The 26631-nt window shown below is 40.7% G+C and overlaps 1 protein-coding gene across 5 annotated transcripts in view; it reads left to right on the top strand.

The window, feature by feature from the left end:
* Positions 1–26631, top strand: part of CTBP2 (C-terminal binding protein 2) — a 203407-nt gene that overhangs the window by 155951 nt on the left and 20825 nt on the right. For 4 of the 5 annotated variants that reach the window (XM_033149441.1, XM_033149444.1, XM_033149442.1 and 1 more), the window contains one exon: positions 22712–22866. In XM_033149441.1, the coding sequence (XP_033005332.1) occupies positions 22712–22866 (155 nt within the window). Of the gene's footprint in view, positions 1–17479; positions 17512–22711; positions 22867–26631 lie in introns of those variants that run through there. The other variant, XM_033149443.1, reaches the window with a different exon arrangement.

Consider the following 26631-nt stretch of genomic DNA (forward strand, 5'->3'; position numbering starts at 1 on the left):
GTTACCCATCATGGGTGTAGCCTGGTGGACAGCTGCCCCCCTAGATCAAGTAAAAAAATAGAAATATTTAACTAACTGACCAGTCACATTGGTTCTGCCCTCCCAACAAAGTCCTGCCTCCCCTAACAAAAATCCTGGCTACGCCCATGTCGCCCACGGCACTCCTAAACATCATTCAAGGCACCCCATAGTGCCATGGCACACTGATTGAAAACCACTTTTGTAGTTAATTCATTGCTGTAGAATGCCTTGTGGTACCTGTGGTACCTTTTCCTCTTTGTTTTGTTCCTTAGGGAATTCTTTGCTTTATTTAGAGATGTAAAGGCCTGGGGTAGGGGCAGAACAGGATCCATCCCAAATTTTTCAAGTCCCCCCCCCCCAGGCCTTTGTATCTGTAGCTTTATTTAAGTACTAAAACTGTTTCAGCAGCATTATGGGAAGTACCTATTTCCCCCCCTCTCTCAAGAGTTTGTGGGTGTGCATGGGTAGGTGGGTAGGTGTGTATATATGCATGAACCAGAATCAGCCTATTCTCCACTTAATGATGAAAAGACATAATGATTTGTTAACCACCATGTACCTTTTATTTTATAAGGTAATTAAAAACAACTATTTTCTTTCATAATGTGTGATTTCTGATACTCCACATTCTGGATGCATAACTTGCATATCCATGTACCCTTATGTCCTGGTTTCTTCCTTTCCCCTTCCTCAAGTTTCTTATGCAAGTTGCAGGTTTACTAGGTGTAGATTTTAGCAATGGATTCTGTCAAAATAGAAATAGCCTGCTTCATCTCAGCTAGGAGGAAGAGTCATATAGCTGGAGAAATGATAGATTTTGACCACAACAAATGATGTATGAAAAGCGTAAGCATTTATTCCACTAGTAAAATGTTCCATGTGTGTTATGAAAGATACTGGAAGTAACTTCTCTTGGGTTCACATGTCCCTTCTCTGCCTGATTTAGATCACAACAACCCAAAAAATAACAATAGTGCTACTATGCTGTGCTACAACTTACTGCTATACCCATGTGATGAGGCAACACATTGGCAGTAGAAGAGAACCAGTATAATAAGAAACTTTATTGCTTCTACTTGTATTGAAAAGAGGTGTCAAGTGGCCACCACAAAGCAAAAAAATCTGGTTTATCATATATATGAAGACAAAACTGTTTTGAGACACTGAAATTATGTGCTGTATGTTTGACAGCAAGTAACATGCTATTACTTTTGAGGCCAACTTTTCAGGATCTGTTGTGAGCAAAATACATTTTCTCATTTCTTAAACAAATTCTCTTTTTAGTAGCCACATACAGTTTTAATTATACTGTATGCCCTTCTGTAAAAATGTTAAAAGCAAGAAAAAGACACAGCATTTCAGACAACAAGGCTCCAAGGCTGGATCTGGACACATCAAAGAAGCGTTTCAGTTCAAAGCATTGCAAATTTAAACAGGGAAAACAGGTAGAGAAAAACGGGGCTCCATGTCGCCATCTGGTGGCACAATGTTATATCGCACATACAACGCATATAAATCGCTTTTTCTTTACCAGTCTAGCTGAGTCCCAAGTAAGAAGCTGTTGGCAAATGGAGTGCTTCTTTTTATTGGATGCGTTTTTACATCAGCTACTGCAAGTCTACACAGAGTACTGTTACAAGCAGCTGAAAATGAACAAAAGTGGGCAACCTCTATCATTAGGTCAGCAAAAGCATAGGTAGAAAAAATAATGCCTTTTGATTGTGTGTGTGTGTGTTCAGATACATATAGCAAAGAATTGCACATTGCTATTTGCTAACTGAACCTTTGACAGACTCATTTAAGTGGTCTCTTCTTCCCAAGGTTCCCCTCAAGAGCTTCTTTCTTTCAGCTAATGACAAAATAGATTGAAACACCACAGGAAATAATTTCTAAAATCCTGTGCTTTGAGCCTTTAGGCAGTTTTCGGTTGTTGGAAACATTTAGGAAGTTTCTATGAATGTTGGAGCCTTCCCTTCTAAACAAGGAAATGAATAAAATTTGTCAGAATGGCTGCAGCTGTGCTACTTGCTGAGAGCACTGAAATGGGCTTAGTGATTATGACCAGTTCATTGGGGCTTTTCGTATCATAGCCTGACTCCAGAAGTGGGAAGGCCCTGGATAAAAGGCATCCTAAGGCCTTTTGAAAAGTATAACTTTCCTATGGGCATAATGTTGTCTTCTTCATATCTGTATTCTTGGCACATCTTGTAGAAAGATTAGTTTCTGTGATGCATTTGGTTTGCAGACTGCTCTGGGCTCATGTGGAACTGAAATTATGTATAAATTGCATAAAACAGTATTGCATCAATTCTCTCTTCATTGAAAGATGACTAGGTACAAAGAGCTGTATCACGTTGACACATAGCAAAATTCCCTATGTTCAAATAATTGGTGGGTGCATATGTGTCAGCATTTATCAGAAATGTATATTACCTGGGCCTTTACTTAAGAGTGAAAAAAATATGCTACTTGGACTAAATGATTCTCTGTGAGGTAGGTGTTCATGTCTCTCCCTCAATCTCCCATTCATAGATACTGTAGATAGATATAGATATAATTCTTGCTAAATGTAATTACAGTGGTACCTTGTTTCTCGAATGGCTTGGTTGTCGAACAAATCAGCTCCCTAATGCCACAAACCCAGAAGTAAGTGTTCCGGTTTGCGAACCTTTTCGGAATCTGAACGTCCGACACGGCTTCCGTTTGAGTGCAGGAAGCTCCTGCAGCCGATCGTGAGCCACGCCTTGGTTTTCGAATGGTTTCTGGAGTCGAACAGACTCCTGGAATGGATTAAGTTCGAGAACCAAGGTACCACTGTAATATTATACTTCTTAAGTGTCCCTGTTTAATGAAGTCTTGTAGAGGAACTACTGCTTATGAGCCATTTTAGATTACAGTTCGGATACCCAACTTCAAATTACATGTCTTATGGTCATAAATATGAAGGTCATAAAGGTAAAGGTAAAGGTACTCCTGACCATTAGGTGCAGTCGCGGACGACTCTGTGGTTGTGGTGCTCATCTCGCTTTACTTGCCGAGGGAACAGGCATACAGCTTCTGGATCATGTGGCCAGCATGACTAAGCCGCTTCTGGCGAACCAGAGCAGCGCACGGAAACGCCATTTACCTTCCCACCATAGCGGTACCTATTTATCTACTTGCACTCGTGCTTTCAAGCTGCTAGGTGAGCAGGAGATGAGATCATAGGTGTATATAAAAACCAGTTTCCTCTTCCAAATGCATATGCATAGAGATTAGGAAAATACTAAGCTTCTGCTCACATATATTTGGAAATGATACATGCCACAATTGACACATGAAGGACTGGCTCAAGCTGTATCACTATGTTAAGTGAAAGTATGCTCCCTCTACACATCTTTTTAATGCTGAGGTTGTGGAAGGGATAGCACTGTGTTTCCTCCTCCAGAGTTTACTTGACAGCAGCTCCTTTCCCCATTTTTTAAATGAAGGAAGCAAGATAGACACAGTTGGAAAACAGCAGATAATGGTTCATCCATGTCTCTTTCCAAGGCTTCCACTTGAATTTTCCACTGTATTCTGGCACTTCTTACCGGTAAATCCCAAATGGTAGAGTTGGGCCAGCCCATGTGCACTTGCTCCTTTACAACTGATTGAAGTTGCATGTAATTTATTTGGGTATCTTAATGTGCACACAAGATGCTTCATAAAAAGTGGGCCTCCGACTCTGGATAAAATATGTTTGTGTGCTTAAACTTTCATGTACATATTGTCTATATTTTTTTCCCTGTTCTATTCTCTGATCATGTTTCTGTCTCTCCGTTTGTGTTGCAAGCTTAGATTGACTGAAATTTAGTTTAGCCGTGTGTGCATGTGTTAATTGAGAGTAACCTTAGGGTATATGGCTAGAGTTCTTAGGTTGATAGGTGATGGATTTTATTAGGGCAATAAAATATAGAAAACCATTAAGGGAAAATGGCTTACTACATCAGCATAGTTCCACATGATTTATATCTTCATAACCGTAGGCACATCTGAAATATTTTCATCTGCTTCAGTATACATTATTAGATAAATCTATAGTGTGGTCTCACCTACATCAGAATTGACTTTCATTTTCTGTGAGTGTAAAAGACAGCAGGGGTGAAAAACAAAGGTTTTATTGTCGTTACATTTTAGCATTTTAAACTGTAGCTAATCTATTATTGCCCTTTTGGAAGAAGAAGGAGGAGCAATTACACAGACAATGCCATTTAGCAATAATGAGAGTTAAGACGTAACTACCATACACACCTGAGAATATTTGTACCCCATTTAAGACTGGTATCAACTTGTGCCTAAACCACAAGTTTAGTAGCTCAAGACACAACATATTTATTCACCTTTCTATGTCTATTTGTATACTTTTTGGTAGAGCCTTTACCATGTAGCTGTTTTGTTATCAACTTTCAGTCCTGCATGCAGGCTTTACTTACAAGTGACACAGAGCCATTCCATTGCGTGAAATATTCCTGAAAGGGATTTAATCTGAATTGTGTCTATATGATTGGCCCTATCTGACATCTGTTGATGTGAATTTCAGATATACAGATGAAAAAGGGAAACCGGGTGTGCAGTGCTACAAAGGACTGTCAGTATCTTAGCCTGAAGACCTAAGCTTATGTTGCTATAGGCTGATAACTGGTAACGGATTAACATTTCCCATGCTCAAACACTACACGGGAAACCTAACCTGCATAGCTTATGGAAGATGTATTGTAGACAATTCCATATGTGAAAACCTGAGGAATATAATTTCAGAAAAGTAATAATTTTAAGAGGAATTATGTTCTGAAGAGTGTGATACTATCAGATCATCAGAAAATTGAAGAGAGCATAAATGATAGCTGGCTGTTTGTGTAATTATGTAGTTCAAAGACTACAGGTCACCCAGGATGCAGGGTCCCCACCCCCATTGGCCTATGAACTGCTGAACTACTAGCAGTAGTAATGTATAGTAATATAAACTAATCCTATGTTGTACTGGAATGTACATTTTTAGTAAGTACTGTGCATGGAAAATCCAACCCTAATAATGGTTTCAGAGGAAATGGGCAACAGGGAATAGCATATTTTGTTAGATTGATGGTGGTTGTGCTGAACTGTGGTAGTTAAGAAATTTCTTTATGGCTGAGGTCACATTGCTATCAAAGAACATAACTTTATAAAATTTTAAGAATATATTAATAAATACAATCCAGTGGCTCTGGAATTTAAGACCCTTAGAGATCAATGGACTTGTTATTAAAGTCAATTGATTTCAAGGGGTCTTCCCCGCCCTGGGCTTCCCTAGTAAAATGTTGCCAGCATTCCCTATGCTTTTTCTAATTGAAAGAAAGTCCCTACAGAATCTACGGTACATATGGGATTGCAGTTTCAATTAGCCTGACAGTAACACTGGGCCACATAATTTTGGGTCAGTAAAGGTGAAAATCATGGGGTACTGATGACAGAAACTTTTAGGTTTCTCATCTTGAGCTTGTTGTTGTGCTTTGGAAGTTGGCATTGTGTCTGGACGAAGCAAGGAGGCAAGGCTCGAGCAAAAGGCCCAAAGTCACTCTTCGCTTGTTGGGCTTCAGTTCCCCATGGGTTGTTTGCATTGTCTCCTGAGCAAAGGGAACAGTGCCAAGTTTGTCGGAGCTGGTGTGCCCAGGCAGTGGGAGAACATACTTAAACTAGTGCTCTAGCCCTATGACAAACTTGTAAAAAATCCTGTTTCCTGCATTGGTTCCAGTGGTTGTCAATATTGACAACAGAATCTCTGTAAAAGGTAAAATGGATTTAATTTATAAAAAAAAATCTTAAATGGCTGTAATTATAATTCCAGGAACTGGTTACAACCCTGAGTCTAAATACTTTGTACATATATACATCTCAATTAGTGTGAATACTGTGGTACATTCTGTCTTTGCCCTTGTGGATATAGTTGGGATCTGCCTGTCGACAACAGTAATTTATATCTTGTTTAAAAATATTCCTTTGTCACACACAAACAGCACTTAAAATAATCTCCGCCTGGGAGAGGCACTTTTTGCAAATAATAATTTGTTGCAAACTGCATTATCTGTTTTGCTAGTCGCTGTTCCCCTCCCACCCCTCATTGAACTAATCCTACACAATGCAGCACCACAGTTCTATTTAAGACAAAATCTAATTTTCTTTGATGGCACGTTAAGATAATGCCTGTCAAGGATATTTTAAAGCTGAGCTATAGAGAAAGATTGCAGTCCTGTACTCAGTTACTGACACTTAATTCCCACTGCTTTCAGAGGGATTTAAATGTGTAGGACTGAGTGCAAGATTACTGGCTAAGATGCAAAACACAGATAATCTTCAATAACTGTTTCTCTTGGGCTTCTGGAAGTGCAAAAACTGTGCTTTACATTTCTGCTGAAGCTTATAGGCTGGGTCTGTCCAAACCTATCCATGCATATGAGAGACCAAGTTGCAGTGCCATGTTCCCAGTTTTGGTTGAGATTTGAGAACCCGTTCATTCATACATTCTTGTTCAGCGCAGTGCCCCCAAACCTGCAATTCCAAATACCCATGAATTGTATTAACAAAGATGAAAAAAATACTATCAGCAAATACTTATTAAAATTTAAGATGCTACAGTGTTATGCTGGTGTGTTTCTTTAGAAGCTTAGCTGGCACGTGTGTTTATTTCCTGATCATCAAAATTAATACTTGGCAACCTGTGGACATTGAATAAACCTCCCTGCAAATTATTACATACAAATTAGGATGAGTTGTTAGGCCATGTGAGGACTTCCGGTTGATCGCGGAGCCGCCATCAGTTGCAGGTCCGTTCAGTGGAGCGAACCTGAGCGCGTCAGGGACGGGGGAAGCCGCTCCAGCGCAGCGGCCCCCCAAAAGAATCCCAAATCGAGCGTTTTGGGGCATGGTAGTCTGGCAGGCGCAAAAAATGGGCCTGAAGTTCTAGCTTCAAGCATATTGGTTGGATCCAGAGAAAAGGCTGAAGAAGTAGCTTGGCAGAAGCTAACTTTCCTGTTCCCTCCTGAACCTGACAGCTCCCCGCACCCCGAAAGAACTTCTTCCAAGGTTCAGGGGACACTTACTGAATGCAATGGGCCTCTTGCACAGGAGGCTGAGTGGGAAAGGGCACTTCCAGAAAGATGTAAACATAGCTTCCACTCGCCTGACCCATTCAGCAGGGTCCTTTGGCCTTAGGGAGAGAAGGTTCTGGTGGAGGAAAGTCATCTTCTGCTTGGCTTTTCTCTGGATCGATTGCATCACGATGAGACTGAAATCTTAGCTGCAGCCAACATTATTTTCCTTTTTAATGAATAAAGGAGATGGAGAAATTGTGGGTTGTATAATCTTTGATAACTTTTTTTTTTAACCAGGGCAATTTGATATTCTGCTTGTTGCCTCTTCTCTGCCTTCCTAGCATTCAGACCACAAAAAAGAACTTCTCTCCCTTTAAGTACTCCGAAGGTGAACAACAGTCCAGCAAGTGCAGAGTGGTTTCTTCCCTCCTTCCAATAGTGAAACATAATGAAAGAAGCCACACCCATGGAACTTCGGTCTAATCATTAGCTATGTGGAAAACCCATTCCTCTTTCTCCCCCTCTCTTCCTGTCTTGCCCTACTTCATCAAGCCAATATCTGCCTCATTATTGCCATTTTTGCACATTGTTACTCTTCAGATGTTTGGCAGATTGAATAAAATTTGGCCATGGAATGGTTTAATGTTAATACTGATCTGGTGCTGCTATTAGCCATATGGATGTAAGGATCATGAGATCATGTCTGCTTCAAATTATACTCCATTTATTATTCCTTTATTATTATTGTTATGCTAGAGTAGAATTTGCTGGGAAAGCTATTATCAGCTTCTCGAACTGCTGAAAATTGTTTCCCTTATCTTTATTTATAGTGGTACCTCGGGTTACATACGCTTCAGGTTACATACTCCGCTAACCCAGAAATAACGCTTCAGGTTAAGAACTTTGCATCAGGATAAGAACAGAAATTGTGCTCTGGCGGCGCAGCAGCAGCGGAAGGTCCCATTAGCTAAAGTGGTGCTTCAGGTTAAGAACAGTTTCAGGTTAAGAACGGACCTCCGGAACGAATTAAGTACATAACCAGAGGTACCACTGTATGTCAAAAAGACCACATGCAGCTGGAACCAATTCCTTTCCGATTTTTACCAACAGAACCACTCAATCTAGGTCAGAATAAATGTCATAACATGACAAATATCCTGCATTTAAGCTATAATCCTATGTACAATTAGGTAGTTAAAATCTTATTGAAACAAAGACATGCAGATAATGGAACTGGGCATACTATTAGAGCCCTATACAGTATATATTTTTTCCTACTATGATGAGATTATGTGAGGGATTCTGAATTTTCACTATGCTGTTATAAAGCCTACTATTATTATCTTACAGATAAACAATAGTATAGAATAACAATTTTACAATCCATTGGATTCAGCTTACTCAAAACACACTTAAAGATTGACTCGAGGGAGAAAGTAGCTACATTCAATAGAACATCCAAACTCCTTCAGAATAAACTGCACAAGCAGATAACAGGTAGGTTAGTCTTATTTCCCCTTTTTCTGATCCTCCTATCTGAAAAGAATATCACAGACAGATGCAGTTTGGGGATTTGGGGACAGAAATAGAATAGGGTACAGGTATCATCCTTTATAGGACGCAGATGGCACTGTGGTCTAAACCACTGAGCCTAGGGCTTGCTGATCGGAAGGTCGGCGGTTCAAATCCCTGTGACGGGGTGAGCTCCCGTTGCTCGGTCCCTGCTCCTGCCAACCTAGCAGTTCAAAAGCACATCAAAGTGCAAGTAGATAAATAGGTACCGCTCCGGCGGGAAGGTAAATGGCGCTTTCGTGCACTGCTACGGTTCGCCAGAAGCGGCTTAGTCATGCTGGCCACATGACCCAGAAGCTGTACGCCGGCTCCCTTGACCTATAGAGCAAGATGAGCACCGCAACCTCACAGTCATCTGCGACTGGACCTAATGGTCAGGGGTCCCTTTACCTTTACCATCCTTTATAAATATGTAGAGCAAGTGGGGGCTTGCAACAAAATGCTGTGCTGGGTTTCCTGTTCTTCGTATGGCTTCCTTAGTTCCACCTCACTATCCCTCTGACTCACTGTGGGCCACAGGATCCTTACTGATATTTTCTACCACTTCTTGTGGGACCTGCAACAAAATATTCCAGGGTTGGTGGGTCTGCCTTCTTGAATATTCCCACTTTGCTCTGCCTTACACTGGACCAGTGTCCCTCAAACATGATCATTTCAGTGGAGCCATTGGATAGAGAGGGCAGCAACCACACATAAACCCCCCATTACAGCTGCTTTTCCATCCTCTCCCTCACACATCTTCCTTTCTTACTTGTTCTGGTTCCTTGTCCCACCCCCACCCCCTAAGTCTTCTCTCCCTCCCATCCTGGGAATATCTAGTAAACTAAAGTCATGTGATATCATTGCACTGCATGTTTACACTTCCTGTGCCACACTTTTTCATTGACTGTCTTTATGAGGAGGGGGAAACTTGCAACACAATTACTGGTACATCATACCTGTCACCTTTCATGTTAACCACATAAAGTGGGCTCCATCACCTTGACACATTGCATGTGAATTTCTGGAAAGGGGGGGGGGGAGACGAAAAAGATAAAAATCAGTTAAAACTAAACATAAAATTAAAGAGCTTGCTTAAAATGCTTGCTAAGAGAAGAACTCTTTGCTATGTTTTGCTAGTTTGAAAAATACATTTTTTCCTAGTTTCTAATCCTGCTTTGCAGAGTTTGCACAGACCATACTTTGCTCATTCAGACAAATACAGCAAACTATGGTTTGCTACTAAGTGGGAAAGAGTTGGTGTATCACAAACAGGATGGTGTGGGAGGGGTGGGGAGGCAGCAAGCACACCTGAGGATCCTTAAAGGCTCACAAATTGAGTTAGGGCAGTGTATCCCATGTTCTGTTGTAACCAATTATGTTAGTGGAGCCTAATTTTCAAAAGGAGTAATGGGACTTTGATATCCTAGGGCTATTAAATCAGACCAGATGATCTAGCTGTTACAGATAGACCAGGAATCTGACCTCACTTTTAAGGCTTAGTTTAATCTATAGTTTACATTTAGAACATACCCTAAAGACTCAAATGAAAAATGAATCTGAGTCTACAATTTGTTCTCCAGAAGAAGACTCCCAAGAGAGTTCTCTTTCAATTGCCCCTGATGATTTTTATATTGAAGCACATTGAACCTTGCTTTTTTTATTCTCCTAGAATAAACTTTTCCTCTCAGCACCATCCTGAGCCTCACATCTCACCCCCCCTTCTCTTCGGTTTTTCTTTTGTTCACTCTCTCCCCTCTATCTTTTTCATCTTCTAACACAGCAACATGCAAGTTTATGGTTAATGTTTTTGTTCATGGCTCCTCATGAAAAGGTGCATTTCCACAAGCATCTGGTGCTTTGCTAAATGAAAGTTATCTTCTACCTGTACATATTGCTCAGGAACTGGAGGATCAAAGAATGCCTCTTTAGACTGTCAGAAGCTAAATTTGTGTGTATTGGTGATCTTCCCTAGTCAAGCAGATTGTCAGTTTTGCTTTCTGTTCTGGAAATGCAGTAAGTGGTCCTTTAAATTAATTTTTTCTCCCAATGTTTGATTTTTCTCTTGAAACCAATTCTTCAGTGGCTAGAATGAATTATAAGAAATGGCATGACATTTGATGCTGAAATAGTTTTAAAATCTGTAGTGCGGGTTACATGTTTAATTATATTCCTCTAGTGATGGAAAACAAAATATGAGGAAATCATTTCCCCAAAATCTAAAAGTATTTGGATCCAATATTTTGCTTCATTCTTCTCTGTTTTATCTCTCCTATATTCTGCCCATCAAATAGGACTTAAAGGACAGAGGTTTATAAATAGTAGGACCTTGGAATCCCATATTTAAGGGGAATATCCCAGTATTGGATATGTCAAAAGCGAACCAAACTTTGAGGCTTCAATTCCTCAGAAAGGTGTATTTTAGTCCAAGATGACACATTTGTTAATAAATCTGTCCCAAGTTTTCCATAAATGGGAAATGCCAGGTAGATTGGGAGTAGGAAATGAGGAGGAGTGTAATTCTGTGGTGGATAAATCTTAAGATTCTTTCTGATCTTTAGTGGACTGTGTCTGTCTTCTGGAAGCAGAAGAAAAAATACATAGCCAATGCGTTACTAAAGTTCAACTAGGGCTGTTTCCATCCATTCTAACACAGAACATTGCTCTAGGACGGTCATCCTTTCCCATCAGTTATCATTAGAGTGGGGACGAACTGTCTTTTTGAGGAGGAAGTGGTCCTGCGGTGGACAGTGCCAGAGTCTGAATTAAGCAGGGTCAAAGCATGAGGAGAGGGGGAAGGGGGTGGAGAGAGGCTGCTGGGCCTGCCATGGAGATGACCTGTGGGCAGTATCCAGCCCATGAGCCAGAGATTCCCACTTTTGCATTAGATTGTAGCTGTTTCCTTCCCTTTTCTTCCCATCATACGCAGCTGACTGCTAGCAACTGGACAGCCAGTTGTACAGCTCTGCATTCCTTACTCCCTTCTCCCCAGGACAGCAGTTTGTTTCATTGTGCTAGGGCAGACAGGGAGAACAATACACTTTCTATTCACAATACTTGATCATCAATTGCCTGGTGTCTTAGCTAGATGCTCAAAATGCTCATCTTAGGTAGATGCTCAAAGCAGTTTGCATGCATTATCTCAATAATTCTTAAAACAAACTGGTGAGCTAGCTAGCATTATTAGCCTATGCTGCAGATGAATTTATAAATCGGATGTGATAAATGTTTACACAGCTAAAAGCTGTGGCATGCATTTTATTTGTCTTGGTGGGTTTCATTTGTTAAGTTTGTGGAATTAGCAAGGGTTCCCTCTGCTGATCATCCATATTCTTTGTGATGCCTGAAATAAATGGAAATGTCACTTGGCTACAGTGGGAAAGCACAAAATGTGATCTCTGCATTTCTGCATTCCTCTACTTGAAAGTATTATGAAAATGTTCAGCTTTCAAAATGTTCTTTTTGACATGTCAATCCAGCACACATACCATTATTCCCATTGCACAGAAGGAAACTGGTGTTAAAAAATAGTGAGTACTGATATAGCTAAGTTGGCATATATTAAACATTTATTTATTTTTTTAGTTCAGCAATGGATCATACTCTCTCTGGTAGTAGCATTCCCATTCCAAAAATTAATTCGTTGAGTTTAGGAACTGTTTATGTGAATATTGTTCTGGATCAGCAACTCTGTAGCCAGTTATTGACCTTTCTCTTCTCTCTCATTTTGAGAACAGCAGGGAATTGGATGTGGCACCACTAGAGGCTGGATCAGCAGCATTGTTCGTGGTTATAGCCACTGTGGATTTAAATCAGCATTTAGTAATTATTCTTTGTACTGCTCTTTGCTTGTTTGATGGCTTGGTATTTCCTTAGCTGTTGTTAATTTACCTATCCTAGCTAATAAATAATAAGCATTCCTTTAGAGGTTTATGTGCATGGATCTGTGTGTGTGTGTGTGTGTTTGCTTGTTTATTTATTCACTTTTTATTACTCTGTTCATTTTCCCAGAAGGGATCCCAAAGCAGTGTCCAATAAAATAATAATACCAAAACCATTAAGGCATTAAAAGCAAAACAAATAACAATTCTGCATTAAAAATAAAGCTCAGAAAGTATTTTAAAAACCTGACTAGGCAGGTGCAGATAGGAAAGTTTTCACCAAGTGCCAAAATGGAGAGCATTATTTCTAGGGAGAAAGTTCCAGGATAATGGTTCCATAACCAAAAAGGCTCCAGAACCAAAAACCAAATAACCCTTAGTTATTGCCCACCTTATTTCTACAGGACATCTGGGGAAATTGCTGTATCATAATATAAATTCAGGTTCACGGGGGAAGATGAAGCTGTACAACTTCCCGTGTTACAATCTGCATGTTGAGTTGTTCTTGGAAGGGATTGGGAACTTGTGTTGCTCTTTAAAAACTGGTGTCATGTATCCCATATTCCCAAACTCATTTGGCAATCTAGCCACTGTGTTTTACACCAAATCCAGTTTCCAAATTTCTTTCAGTGACAGCTCCATGTGCAAGACATGTCATCCAAAAGGGATATTACAAGAGACCTGTGCCACTGTGGAGAGAGGACATCTCTGTCCAGGAGGGTCACTGTCAATGTTCCAGCTTAAGCTGATGTAAATAAAGTGCTTGAGCAATTAATGTCAACGCTGAATCTGATAGCATATCAAAACTGCAAACCAGGTCTTTCAGAGGTAGTACACACCTGTTCAGAACAGGTTGGACACTGTAACCCAAGTCAGAACCACCCACCAACAATATATCCACCTTGCCTGCATTGAGCTTCAGTTTATGTTGGGAATCTGAGGTGAGATACCCACATAGCGAAAGTTGCCCCCAGTTTCAGTCACCACACAGAGGCAGCTTAAGATCCAAATAGTTTACTGTTGCAGAAAATAAGGCAGTACAGTTCCAGACGACGATATACTGTATTTCTATTGCTCCAGCAATTCAATATGACTCAAGCTTCTAAGTACTGACCCTGATACAGTTTTTTGGTCTTAGTACAGCATATTACTGATCCCAGACACAGGGTCAGCATCTCTACAACTTTACCTGAATTTGATGATAAGTAGAAGCCGGAACATAAAAAGATGTCTGATACTCAATTAGCACAGAATCTACTACTCTGGAAGCAACACCCCTCCAGAGCTTTGGACAGGACCTTTTCCAGTCCTACTGGAAATGCCAGGTACTGAACCTGCAAGCTTTTGCATGAAAACAATGCACTTTTCCTCCAAGCCACAGCCACTCCCCCAAAAGAATAAAGAGAGAACATATGAAGCTGCCTTATACCAGACTATTTGACCAATTAGCCTGGTGTTGTCTTCTCCAGCTAGTAGCAATCATCCAGGGTTCCAGGCAGAGAGGTATCTCCCATTGTTTGTTTGCCGATCCTTTTAACTAGAGACCCCAGGATTGAGCATGGACCTATCTTCATGTGAAGCACATGGAGTTATGGTCCCTCCCTGAACTGAGTGTCATCAGCATACTGATAATCCATTGACTACAATATTTGGCTTGGACTTCACTTCAGAAAAGAGCAAGATTTTGGTCTGAAGCACTTTGGAGACTGTCTGATTTGGCTTGAAACGGGTTGCCTTTACAGTTTGGGATTTTTCTTTTCTTTTTAAGATTCACTTAATCTTCCCTATTGTTTTATGGTGTTTTGAAAATAGTACCCCCAGATAAGAAACCTGCCTAATTGTAGACAAATAGGCAGGGATTTTGATACAAGTTCTTGTTGGGTGTGAACTAAAAGGGATTTGCTTCTCTCCCTGTGGTTTTGTGGGCAGCAATTTTGTTATGAAAATAGGCATGCGTTACCTCTAGGAAGGTAAAGTGCAGGTATGGCGGGGGGAGAGAGAGAGCTTCAGGCTTGTGTTCTTTTCATTTGGCACCAAATGTCACAGGAACAAAGTGCAAAGCTGATTTCACAGGAATTTGATCTGTGGCCATGGGGCAATGAGGCAGAATGATGAGGATGTCCAGCATTTTCTAGAAACAAGTAGCAAAGAACACAGAATAGACAAGAGCAAAGTGACACAGTACCTCAACATCCTTTCCCCAAAGTCTTGGCAAAATCATTCCCTCTGATTAGTCACAAAAGAGTTCTTCCTCTCCTCACCCTGATGTTATTCGTATATTACATACTTGGGGTGAAGTGTTTCAAATTTTGCAGACATGTGGGTCTGCACAGTTTTGTTGTTTTGTTTTTTAAACTGGAATCTGCAGAGCACCTCAAAAGTGTTTCAGATGTCCTCTCTTCAGTTTGGTGTGACCTGTTTTTGGTCAGGAAAGCTTCTAATCTGTCTGTTAGATTCAGGATTTGTCCAAATATTTTGTACACCCCAAATGATATTCATGACATCACTCAACTGTTTTGTGTAAATGTTAAATAGTGCTGGGGACAAAATAAGAGCCCTGTGGTGCACTATAGTATAATGGCTATGGCCGCAGGAGGCTTCCATCACAAATCCTGGAAACAACAGGCCAATGTGGAGGTGAACCACTGGAACACAGAATGCTTGTTCTATATCCTAGATGGCCACTCCACAAGGATACTGTGCAGGATACTGTGATCAATGGTTACAAAAGCTGCTGAGAGAGCCAGGAAAATTAGCTGAGTCATTCTTCTAGCAAAGGTTATCTAGTGACTGAACCCAGTCCATGCCAAACCTAGTTCTGAAGCTGTACTGATGGGAATCCAGATTATATGCTATCTCAGAGTTCCTGTCTACTTAGGCACCTTGTCCAAGAAGGATATGTTAGTTATTGACCAGCTGACAGAACAATCTTCCTTAGCAGAGGTCTCCTTCAAGCTCTTCAGAAATGGTTACTCCTGAACTCTGGTGGTCAGCCCTGCCATACTAGATGAGTAGGTAGGTGGGTTGGCCAAACTCTTCCAGGTACCTTGTGCACATCATTGGGAAATAGCAATTGAAATCCTTCCAGCAACACCTGATTGCACAATCTAGACACATTTACAAACTGTACTGTAGGCAACGTGGCATTTAAAGACAATACAGATGTAAGCAATTTTAAACTTCAAAATTCATTTACATCACAGCAGATGGCATAGTTATCTATATATTTAGGCACAAGCCAGTTAAAGTTAACCACTTAGAATTACAGTTGCTTTCAGTGGAAGGTTATGCATAAGTGCTTGCAATATACTGACAATCCAGCTTGTATTCTGATACCTTTCTTGCAGCCTTTGTAATTTTCCCTTCTAGTCTGGTTCAAGTAACAGAGGACTGTCAACATCTGCCCATTCCATTTGTCATGTGGCTTTTCTCATGCCTTACATGAGTGTGGTTTCTTGTGTAAGACAATTTCTTCATCCAAGACCATTGACTGTCTTTTTTGTGGAGGTATCAGAACCACTTTCAAACCTCTGGGTTAGTCACTAAGTTTTGTGCAGCATAAACCTTTCCTATTATTTTTAACTGTTTCATCTCACCTCTATGAATTCCATAATACCTTTTAAAAATTATGAGTATGTTTTGCTTAATTCTTATTAAGAGAGTGCTTGGATATCATTGTGCAAGATCCCATGCAGTGTAGTATTTTTCTCCCCCAGATTTCTTCCTGCCCTTCAGGTTTAGCTGCTTAAGTTACGGCCATCTGGGTAAAGCATTTTGGTTTCCTCAGCAACTCTCCACAACTTACTTTCCAAAACTGTGAAAATGCACAGTATTGGACACTGTTGGTTCCTTTATAGCTCAGTTCCCAGCAGACAGATACTGATGTCGCAGTACTAGACCCAGTCCCTGTTCCTAGATACTTAGCTGGCATGTTAGTCCTGCTAACTTGAGTATCTGTGTTGTTACTTACAAAATATGTCACATGAGTGGCAGCAGGTGTCTGGCAAAGCCTTTGTGTGTGGCCTGAAGGGTGGGGGGCATCTATCTAAACTCCTGTTGGTGGCTGCTGTTTCTGCTGCAGCCAAAGGCATAGACCCAAATACATAGCCTACATTAACAGATCATGTTTCACTTTTAAGTTGTGAAATAACAGGGTGTGGCACAGATTAAATATGTTTTTGAGATAACCAGGAAAGTGAGGCAAATGTACAAGTCAGTTATTTGGGGGAAGGGAGAGGGTGACTTGTACAAACAATTCAGAGTGCACAGTGTAAAGTTTACTTATTGTTATTATTTTGACCGGCACACACATAATTTCATTCAAGGGCTGCTGGGGGAGTTGGGAGGGGGGACGACAAACTTTGATTAGTTAAAAGCGGCAGCAAGGTCTGGAGGGAGTGTTCGAAAGAGTTGGGAGCCGTAGAGAGGTGACTATAACTCCTCTAGCAATTTCAGACTATTCTTCTGTAGCAGGACAAAAGCCTTTTCTTTTGCTTCCCGTGTTCAAAGAGACATTTGTCTCGAGACTTTGCAGCTGTGGGCCATGGGGATGCTTGTTTGAAGATACCCCCTTGTAGGCGAGAGGAGAGTCGGCACACCGAACAGTAGTGTAGTATCTTATACTTTTTCTCCCCCTCCCTTTCCCTCTCTTATGCTTTTATTTCTCCTCCTTCCTTCTACTCCTCCCCCTCCTCTCTACCATGTGCATTTTTTAATAAGATGAAGAATGTGGAGGCAACGTTTTCAAGGCAAGGGGAAATTTCCTGTTTTTCTTTCCTGTTTGTTTAATAAAGTGTGCCATTGACTTTTAAGAACTGCAGCGACTTTTGTTACAAGTGAGTAATTCAAGGCAACGCTTGGCTTGCTTCTTGATGCACTTTTTATATACTGCCGGAAAAGATGTTTAAATCCTTTTCATTTTTTTAAAAAGAAGAAGACGACGGCGACGAAGATGAAGCTGTGTGGCGTAGGCAAGTGAGATTAATAAGAATTAGGCAAATGGCTTCTTCTGCTTTTGTTTCGGTGAGATAGTACCAGCCGTCTTGCAGCCACACAAAGGCTGCCATTTACCAGGGAGTCCTCCCTAATTCTCTTGGCAGGGGTGCCATTGGAATCGGATACAAGTGGGTGGCAATGGGGAGGAGCTGCAAAAGAGGACAAGCAGGCTTTGTGTATTTTTAAAAAATGCAACAAAAGCACTTTATACATTGAGCTGGGTGCAACAAGCTGTGCAGCTTGTGAGTGGGATGGAGTAGTTTTGAGATCTCTGTGTACATAGAAAGCCCCCCCCCCTTAAAAGCTCTCCACTGAAACATTGGCTAAACTCCACAGAGAGCTGAAAAAGCCAGAAAATATTTATTGAACAATGCTTCTGACAACTGGCTTGATATTTGAAAGCTTTGGAAAGAGAAAACAGACAATCTTAATTTTGAAAACAGTTCTGGGGCACCTTGTTGATATTCTGGTCAGAAAATTGGATTCGGTTTCCTTCCTATTGTACACACCCTTCTTTATTGGCACTTAGTTCCCGTTGAATAGAATGGTACGCTTTTATTCCTCTGGCCCTTTCTCTGATTTGCTTTCTGTACATACAAAAACATGTAGTTTATCACCTCTCACTGCACTTTCTTTGATTCATGTCCCAGACAAATGCGGGACCTAAGATTATGGTTGCAGAATATAAACAAAGGTGATAGAAGAAAGAGTGGTTTCCTACCTTTTTAAATTGCTACCTGATTTAAGCATTTCTACTTAGAAGATGAAGTAATTTATTTTTGGTCCTTTGTGTTATCGATGAAGCATTTGCTACAGGAGCAACCATGGTGCACTTCATGTATCATTTGAAACTATTCATTTGCATTTTTTTTTTCACCAATTCTAACCCCTGGGCTTAGGTTTTGATACAGTACCGGTATTTACAGGCATGAAAGTCTTCAAACTATCATTTATATTTTTCAAAGATTTGTATAACTAGAGCTGTATATCTGTGTTTGCAGAGAAGGTATGGCAAGAGGTCGGCTATTTTAATCATACTGTTAGGGCTGGGGGTCTTAATGTTGTGTTGCATGGTTTTGGGGGCTGCAAATCAGTTCATGCTCTGTACTGAAAAGCAATTACTGGCACATCCTGTTCTCCTATTGCTCCCGTTCCAAAGTTTTGTTTCTGTCAAGTTGAAGTAATTGACTTCATCCAGTTGCTCTAAGTTGGAGAGTAAGAGGGAGAAATCTTTCTTAAATATTTTAGTCACATTTCCCACTGTTTATCCTTAATCTTTTTTAAAAAAATCAATGCAGGGGCTTGGCATTGTTTAAAAAGCTTAGGTCATCGGCGCTCTCAAACCTGCTATAGGAAAGAAGGCTACATTTCTCTTGCCTTGCTTAAAATCACTTATTTAATTGGGTAATAAAGTTTGAGATAACTGCCTTTGGTACTTGGCATTTTATGGTTTCAAGAAGCAGGCACCGACCCTAACTGTATTGTCTCTAGTAAATGTTTCCTGCTTTCCTAAGGAACTAAGCTCTGATTACAAATTATTGAGGAACATGGGAAGTGATACACAGTGTATAAACTGGCAGCCTCAGTCTGAAGCCATTGTCCTGGTAGGGAATCTAGCTTCAATTATCCTCTGATTTGCTTCCCCATTCTGCCTTTGAAAGTAACAAGGCGAGGCTGTCATTAAGTGATATTCTCAATCCTGGAGACTGTGCACCAGAGTCAAAGTACAGTCGGAGCACTTTATTCAACCAGGAAGAAAGGTTAGTCGGGACAAAGCATAGCCATTCAGCTCTGGATTGTAAGCCTTATAGTTTTATGTGACACCCCCCCCCCCTTTTATCCTGGTTATCTGCTTAGGGCAAGCTTCTTTCACTTATCCAAATCATCTCTGCACTCAGCCATGCATACTGTGACACAGTTGCACTTCCATCTGGATACAAGGCTGGAAGATGCATTACTTTGCAGTAAATGCAGGTATAAATTGGTATACATAATCTGATGTTTATGTGTTGCTTGCAAATATTTATGTATTACTTGCAGATATTTCATTTAAACTTCCCTTTGTTCAAATATATTCATTAACTTACAACTAGCTGTGAAATCTTCATAATAATAATAATCAATCAATCAATCCCCACCCATCTGACTGGGTTGCTCCAGTCACTGTGGGCGGCGTCCAACAGAATATTTAAAAAAAATTAACGAAACATCAAACATTAAAAACTTCCTGATACGAGATTTCTGAAAGTCGTATAGTTATTTTTCTCCTTGACATCTGATGGGAGGGCATTCCACAGGGCAGTCACCACTCCCCAAAAGGCCCTCTGCCTGGTTCCTTGTAACTTCACTTCTTGGCACTGAGGGAACCGTCAGAAGTCCCTCAGAACTGGACCTCAGTGTCTGGGCTGAACAATGTGGCTGGAAAGGCTTCTTCAGGTCTACTAAATGCACAAGGCAAGAGCTGGGTTAAATTTCTCCTTAAATTCTCAAGCCATAACTTCTCAAAAGCCAGTCCAATGCATTTCAGTGCCATAAGCACCTGTCTGCTCCCTTTTGCCTCCATTTTACTCTGCTACTTTCCACACCTGTGAACCCCCTGCTACCACTTTCCAAATAGCTCCTTCTCAGTCAAATTGGCCGGCAGCCCTGGAAGGCAGTTGGGCCATCTAGGGGCGGCACAGATACCCATTGTAAGTAACCCCTGCATCCAAGACAGAATTCTCATTTGTGTGGGTCACAAATGTGTGGGTCATTTGTGTGGGTCATCCTGTACTCCTGAAACGTTACATCGGTTAATTAAAACTCATTTCACTTAAGACCACTCTGTGATCCGGAATATTGTCCTTGTTTTTCCTGTCAACATCCATATGCTATATATTTAGTTAATATGATATATGTTACATAGCACCCTAAACAGAAGCACAAATGTGGTATTCCTTTTTCTTTGGCATCAGTTTTGTTGCTCTTTACCTTAGATGTTGCCCTTTTCCGAGCACAAGTATTCATTTGGTTCCTTTTGGCATTCTGTCCAACTCAATTAGATGCTAGGATGCTGTCTCAAATGCTGCAAGCCAAGGGTCTCAGTTTTAGCCTTTAACTCATGGGGCAGCCCGCAACTTCCATACTCACTGCTCAGGCTTGCATCCTGGAGAGGTCACTTCAGTGCTGCTAACGCAGCAAAAACAACTCAGGAGGCAGCAGTCGTGAGTTACTGGTCTCTGCAGCTGCAGCAGGCATTGTGGTTCTTCAGAAGTTTGACTTCATTCCCTGAGGCGCACTCCATTGTTTCTTGAGACAGACGGATGTCAACAACAACAGCCTCTTCCCTAAGTTCTCTCTTTCGGCTTTTTCACAATGACTCTAAGAACATCTTTAATATTTGTCTAATGGCACAAGTAAAGAACTTGGTCCTTCCAAATGCTGTTGGACTAGAGCTCTCACCATTCCTGACCATTACATATGCTAGTTGGACTCTAAGGATACTTGGAAGGCCACAGGTTCCCCTGCCCTGGTCTGAGGCATCACTTCTCTGTACTTTAAAACAATAAGAGAAGCATAAGAGGCTTACGTATTTACAGATAAATGTAGCAATTTGTTTTAATAGAACAGGAAATTCAGGTAACATTTGTCTTAACTTTTTGATGACTCGTAGGATTGCATGACATAGCTTGTTATGTATTTATAGCTTCCCTTTTAACTTAAACCATTCATGGATTACATTCTATAAATACTTTTTAAAAAAAATTAGCACAGGAAAATCAAAGAGAGTGATTTTAATCAATCCAGTGTTTTATCAAAGGGAGTAATCTTAAATCACTCTTCTATGAAAATTTAGGAAGTCCCAGGCTTAACAGGGAGGTAATTCTAAATCAATTAATGACGTATTTGAGTACTTAGATAGAGTTGCAGAGAATTCAATAGCATGTGTTGTAACTGAACTGTGGCCCTGAGTCTTTAAGAGAGGAAAAAACTAGTAAGATAACGCCAAGTTTCTTTGTCAGAAAAGCATCCCTCAGGGCAGCACTTTCAAAAGTGGCTTTTACTGTTTGAAGTTACTGGCCTATATCACACAGAGCCCCAGCTGTTTGTGTGCATGTTGAGAAGTGTGCTCTGAATGTCGGTACTGAATGTCGGTTTGTGGACCACATCTAAAAAGTACAATGCATGCCTCAAGCTGAGGCCCAAAGAGGTATTGAGGTAAGCTCTGGCATATAACCCCCCCCCATCACCCTGCAGGATTCTCGCTGTTGCTGTTGTTGCTGTTTTTCCCTTTCCTTGCAACAGCAAACCCTCATGCTACCTCACAAACTGTTTATGAAACTCTGCTCTGCTTCAGAAACGGCATCCCATGCGGCAGGCCCAACAAAAATTCCTCAAGTAAAATAATAGGGAGACAGTGTGGTGCATTTTGAATCAAATAATACCCCAAAGCCACTGGGCTTCAATTCTTCACAGAGTTGCGTGAAATCAGATTGCTGTCTAATTGGTAGTGATGGTGTTGTGTTTAATGATATTTTGAGCTAGAATATAGTCTTTGTCCCATTTAAAGGACCTGGTCACTCATCTCCTCTGGGAATAAAGGGATGTCTGTTCCACTTTGCTCTCCATTTTTCTAGGGGTTCTTTGTTTTTCCTTCCCTTAGAAAGAAGGGGATGTTACACTACAATCTGTGTTTTGGGAGCACCTGAAACTTTAGCATTGTTGATGCTAGTTGGGCTCAGTGCCTTGGTGGTAAATATAAAGAGCTCCATGCAGTTGTGACTGGTGGTCAGACTGCAGAAGGCATGGAGATCCAACAGTAGGCAAAGTCACAGCCCCATTCCCTGGACTGATTGTAAGTAAGAATGCAAGTGGAGGGGCAGGGCAGGCTGAGGTTGGTTGAGGCAGTGTGCCATTTGCCCTAATAGACCAACCTCCACTGGCTCCGTGTAAACCACAAGGTTGCAATCATGTACGTGGAAGCACCATGTATAAGATTGCACTGCAAACTGTCCAAATGTTGATTCAGGTGGAGGTACAATAAAGAAACCGTAAGTTAAGCTCAGAATACCTTCCCAAGTAGCATCCTGATCCTTTTATAAAGCCAGTACTGCTTATTACAGTTTAAGATGAACCCATGTGGCAAGCAGGGGTACTATTAAGTTGGTTTAACACTTATGCTCCATTTGGTTCCAGGTATTCGCCCGCAAATAATGAATGGCCCTATGCATCCTCGTCCGTTGGTGGCTTTACTAGATGGAAGGGATTGTACAGTGGAGATGCCAATTTTGAAGGACTTGGCTACTGTTGCATTCTGTGATGCGCAATCAACTCAGGAAATCCACGAAAAGGTAAAGAAAATGGCTTTGTAGATTGACCTAATGAGGGAGAGTATGGCTGTCTAGTTTTGAATCCATTTCAGGTTCAGTTCCCCTTACCTATACACTGCTTTATAGAGTAAAAATGACTAAATTTTGTAATAAAGCAGTTTTGGATTACAAGAGGTGTCTTGGAGACCGAATTTGTGATTGTGTGTGTTTGTTGGTTTACTCTATCTTTTCCTCTTTGTATTGCTGCTGTTCTTTTGATTAACAGAACCAACAGTGGATACACCTGAAATGCGAATTCCTGAGCTAAAGTTTCTTTGATGGCATCTGTCTTGGATTTTATGACCATGTTGATTACTTAGGGAGGCAAAATCAATCTCCTGGATTCAAAAATTGACTGATCTTGTTAGATAGGCTTTGAAATAGGTGGGTAAGAGGGGAAAAGGTTAATGCAAACAATATGCCTGGTCCAGGTGCTGGGTTCCTTGTGTTCAGTGCTCTTGCAAGCAGTATGTGTTCATGAAGAACAGATTTAGCTATTCTGCCCCAATTGATTTTCTTAAATGATACAAAATCAATAGGCAAAAGCAAAGGAATTAATGTATAAAAGATCAAACATACTTGGATTTCATGTAAACATTAGATAACTGTCTTTCAGTAACCTTTTGAACCTGGATTGGCTAGGGACCCCATGAGGTAGAGGGGGTAAGTGGCTGAAGTAATAGAAATGAAGCCTTGTCAAAATGTGCAGCTTGAAAAGGCAAGCTAAGGTCCAAACTAGATACATGGAAACTTCTTTAAACAGCCTCTTTTAAACTAGCTTTCAGAGGCAAAACAAAATAAAATTAAAAAATCCTTCCAGTAGCACCTTAGAGACCAACTAAGTTTGTTCTTGGTATGAGCTTTCGTGTGCATGCACTGAAACAGTGCAGATACACTGAAACAGAAGTCACCAGACCCTAGCTTTCAGAGGGGAAGATTAGGAACAGAAGAGCAACACACTAGGGTTGTCCCCCCCCAAAAAAAAATTGGTCCCCTGCCAGTCCTCTCCTCCCCACAGATTTCCACATGTGTGTGTGCTTTTGGTTTTAAAAGGGGGAGTATCAGCAGAACATTTTGATTTTTTTGTGTGTGTGAAACATCTTGTTTGGCCTTAAGGTAGCTACAATGTCATCCTGAATATATTTGGAAAGAGTGCTTCCTTTAGGTTTTTAATTCAAGGACATTCACAGCTTCTATTTCGGCTATTCTGTTTTGTTGCTAATTATACTCTATATGTGGAGTTTCTATTACATCTTTGTATTATGTTTTTATTTGCAGTGTTTTTGTTTTATCTTTTCAGGGAATACTTTGTTTTCCTTTATTGTATTCCTTTATTGTATTTTTGTTTTTAGCCTTCATCTGTAATGTTTTATTTTGAGATTTCGTGTGGAGTGTATGAGGTGTTATGGGAGAGGCAGTATCTCTGCTGGGGGACACGTCATGCTCCTTGTCCGCCATAAGTTTCCCCCTGCACTGAGTTCTCGTTTGTGGCTCCTAGAAGCTGCTGGCTTGCGACAGTGGCCACACCCCAGAAATGGCTTTGACTAGCCAGCTAGACCAGGTGAAGGTAGCCAGTGGATCTCAAAACCTTGGTGAGTTAGCAACTTCGCCTGCATGCAAAGGCTTGGCTCTGGCGGATTGAGCAGACGTGAGCAATAGTGGGTCCAACTGTCAAGAAGACAGTTTCTGCACATGCTGTAGAGGGAAATGAGGGGCAGATGGGAAAGCAGGCATACTCATTTGTGAGAAAGGCTTTGGAAGTAAACCCCGAGGAGCAATCAGTACCCACTGCCTTACGGGACATCTTCAGGGAGAAAAAGTTAAGGATTAAACCCTACACAAATTCATAGTGGAGCCCCTAAGGTGATTGGATGGTGTCTTGAATGCCTCCTTCCAGCAACTCCTGCAGCCAAGCTGGTGCCAAATTCTGTATGATATCTTTGTCTTAGAACACTATGTATGTTTGTTTTGGATTATTTATAAACCTCTAAACACTACAAAATGCTGCAGTGGTGTACAATAAAAAATACAACATATCAATGGATATCTTTGCACAAAGAAGGGTTGACCTGAAAAGTTGTTCACCCTGAATGCCATGTAGAAAGAGATACTTCTGGGTGAGCAGAAGGCTTGAAACCTAAGTCTCCTAGAAATGAAGATAAAGGGGAGGAGGAGAGGGGAGAATGACAAGATCAAAAATGACTGGGTGGAGGTGGCAGGCAAATCCTTAGAAGGCTTACTGTCATTCATCGCTCAGTCTGTCCTTATAATGCTCCTGACCTAAGGAATTATCCCTCGGTAGGGCAGCCTTCAGCGCTAGTTTAAATAATCAGCAGTAAATAGCCTGGTCAATACAAATGTAGAGAGCTGTATCCAAGGTATCTTAAGCATGTTGCCTGTTCAAAGCTTTTTCTGTTTTCATGCTGTGTTTACACTGAGTATGGAATAATGAGGGTGAATATAACTTTACTCTTAGTGACTCTCTGGCAGACAGTATAAATCTGTGCATTAGAGTGTAAATCCCGTTGGGGCATGTAGGGCCTTCTGATCTGTAGTATCCAGTCACATGAGGCCAATTGGATGTCAGAGGCTGTTGTTTTATCTCTTTCTCCTCCCCCTCTTAACCACTGTCTGGAAACTTCATATTTCCTTTATCATATTTCCCTTTAAAATTAGATTATAACCATCTCCCAAATACAAATCCTGCCTTCTCTTTTCTCAGTTTTCATCAGCTCGTGTTAGTGTCATAGTAGCTCATCTACTAGGCACTGAGAAAGCACATTTGTGGCTTGGTGATGGCTTTTGCTCAGCTTATGGAAGAGCCCAACTCAGCATTCAGTATACTAGCAACCAGCTGGGAATGAAATGATCTGGATTTTGGTTGAATACAGTACCATTCGGGAGGACAGTTCATGGCATCTGGTTTATAATAATACACTGGAATATATAGAACTGCAGTTAATATAAAGTGACACATATTACCTCAGTATTCAGGAGTGCTCATAATGAATGTCTAGCTAACATAGGCTAGAAACAGATGACCAGCTATCAAGTGGATTTTTCAGTTTTCTCTGTTTTTAAAAAGTGTAGGGGTATTTCACCACCCCTTGCATCAGTGATAAAAAACTACCTCTATCAAGCACCTTTTCCCATTAACTACATTGTATGATGGTCATGTGTATTAATCCAGAGGTTCTGCTGTATTTGAGTTGTATCCAACTAAGTTATACACAGATTGAACCCATTGAAATTAATTGACCTAAGTTGGTCATGTGTATTATTTTAATTTGGTCTACTTCGATTAAGACTAGCATTGGATGCAACTCTCTGTCAGTAAGTACCATAGACAAGCAGGGCAGCCTCATGGGCTGCAGAATTCTAGTCAACTAGTGAGCGAGTATCCAAAGTGAGAAGTATTTTTTTTTTAAGAATTTATTGGTTTTTCAATACAAAGAACAATATAACACATACACCCACACAACACATCAAACACAAACCCCACCATCAAAACACAACAAAACAAAATACACCAACAATTCTTATTCTTGTTTCACAAAAAAAAAACTTTTCTTGTTCACGTCACTACTTAGCGACTTCCCCCGTTTTCCTCTCCTTTGGTTCCAGATCAAATTTACTTTGGTAACTTCTCATCACTAAAATTAAATCATTAGTAAATCTAAACTAAACAAGCTTCTTATAATCTTATTTTTACTCCAAAATAATCTATCACTTCTTATTTTGTATCGG

This window comes from Lacerta agilis, chromosome 5 (genome assembly GCF_009819535.1).
Source record: "Lacerta agilis isolate rLacAgi1 chromosome 5, rLacAgi1.pri, whole genome shotgun sequence".
Taxonomy (NCBI): domain Eukaryota; kingdom Metazoa; phylum Chordata; class Lepidosauria; order Squamata; family Lacertidae; genus Lacerta; species Lacerta agilis.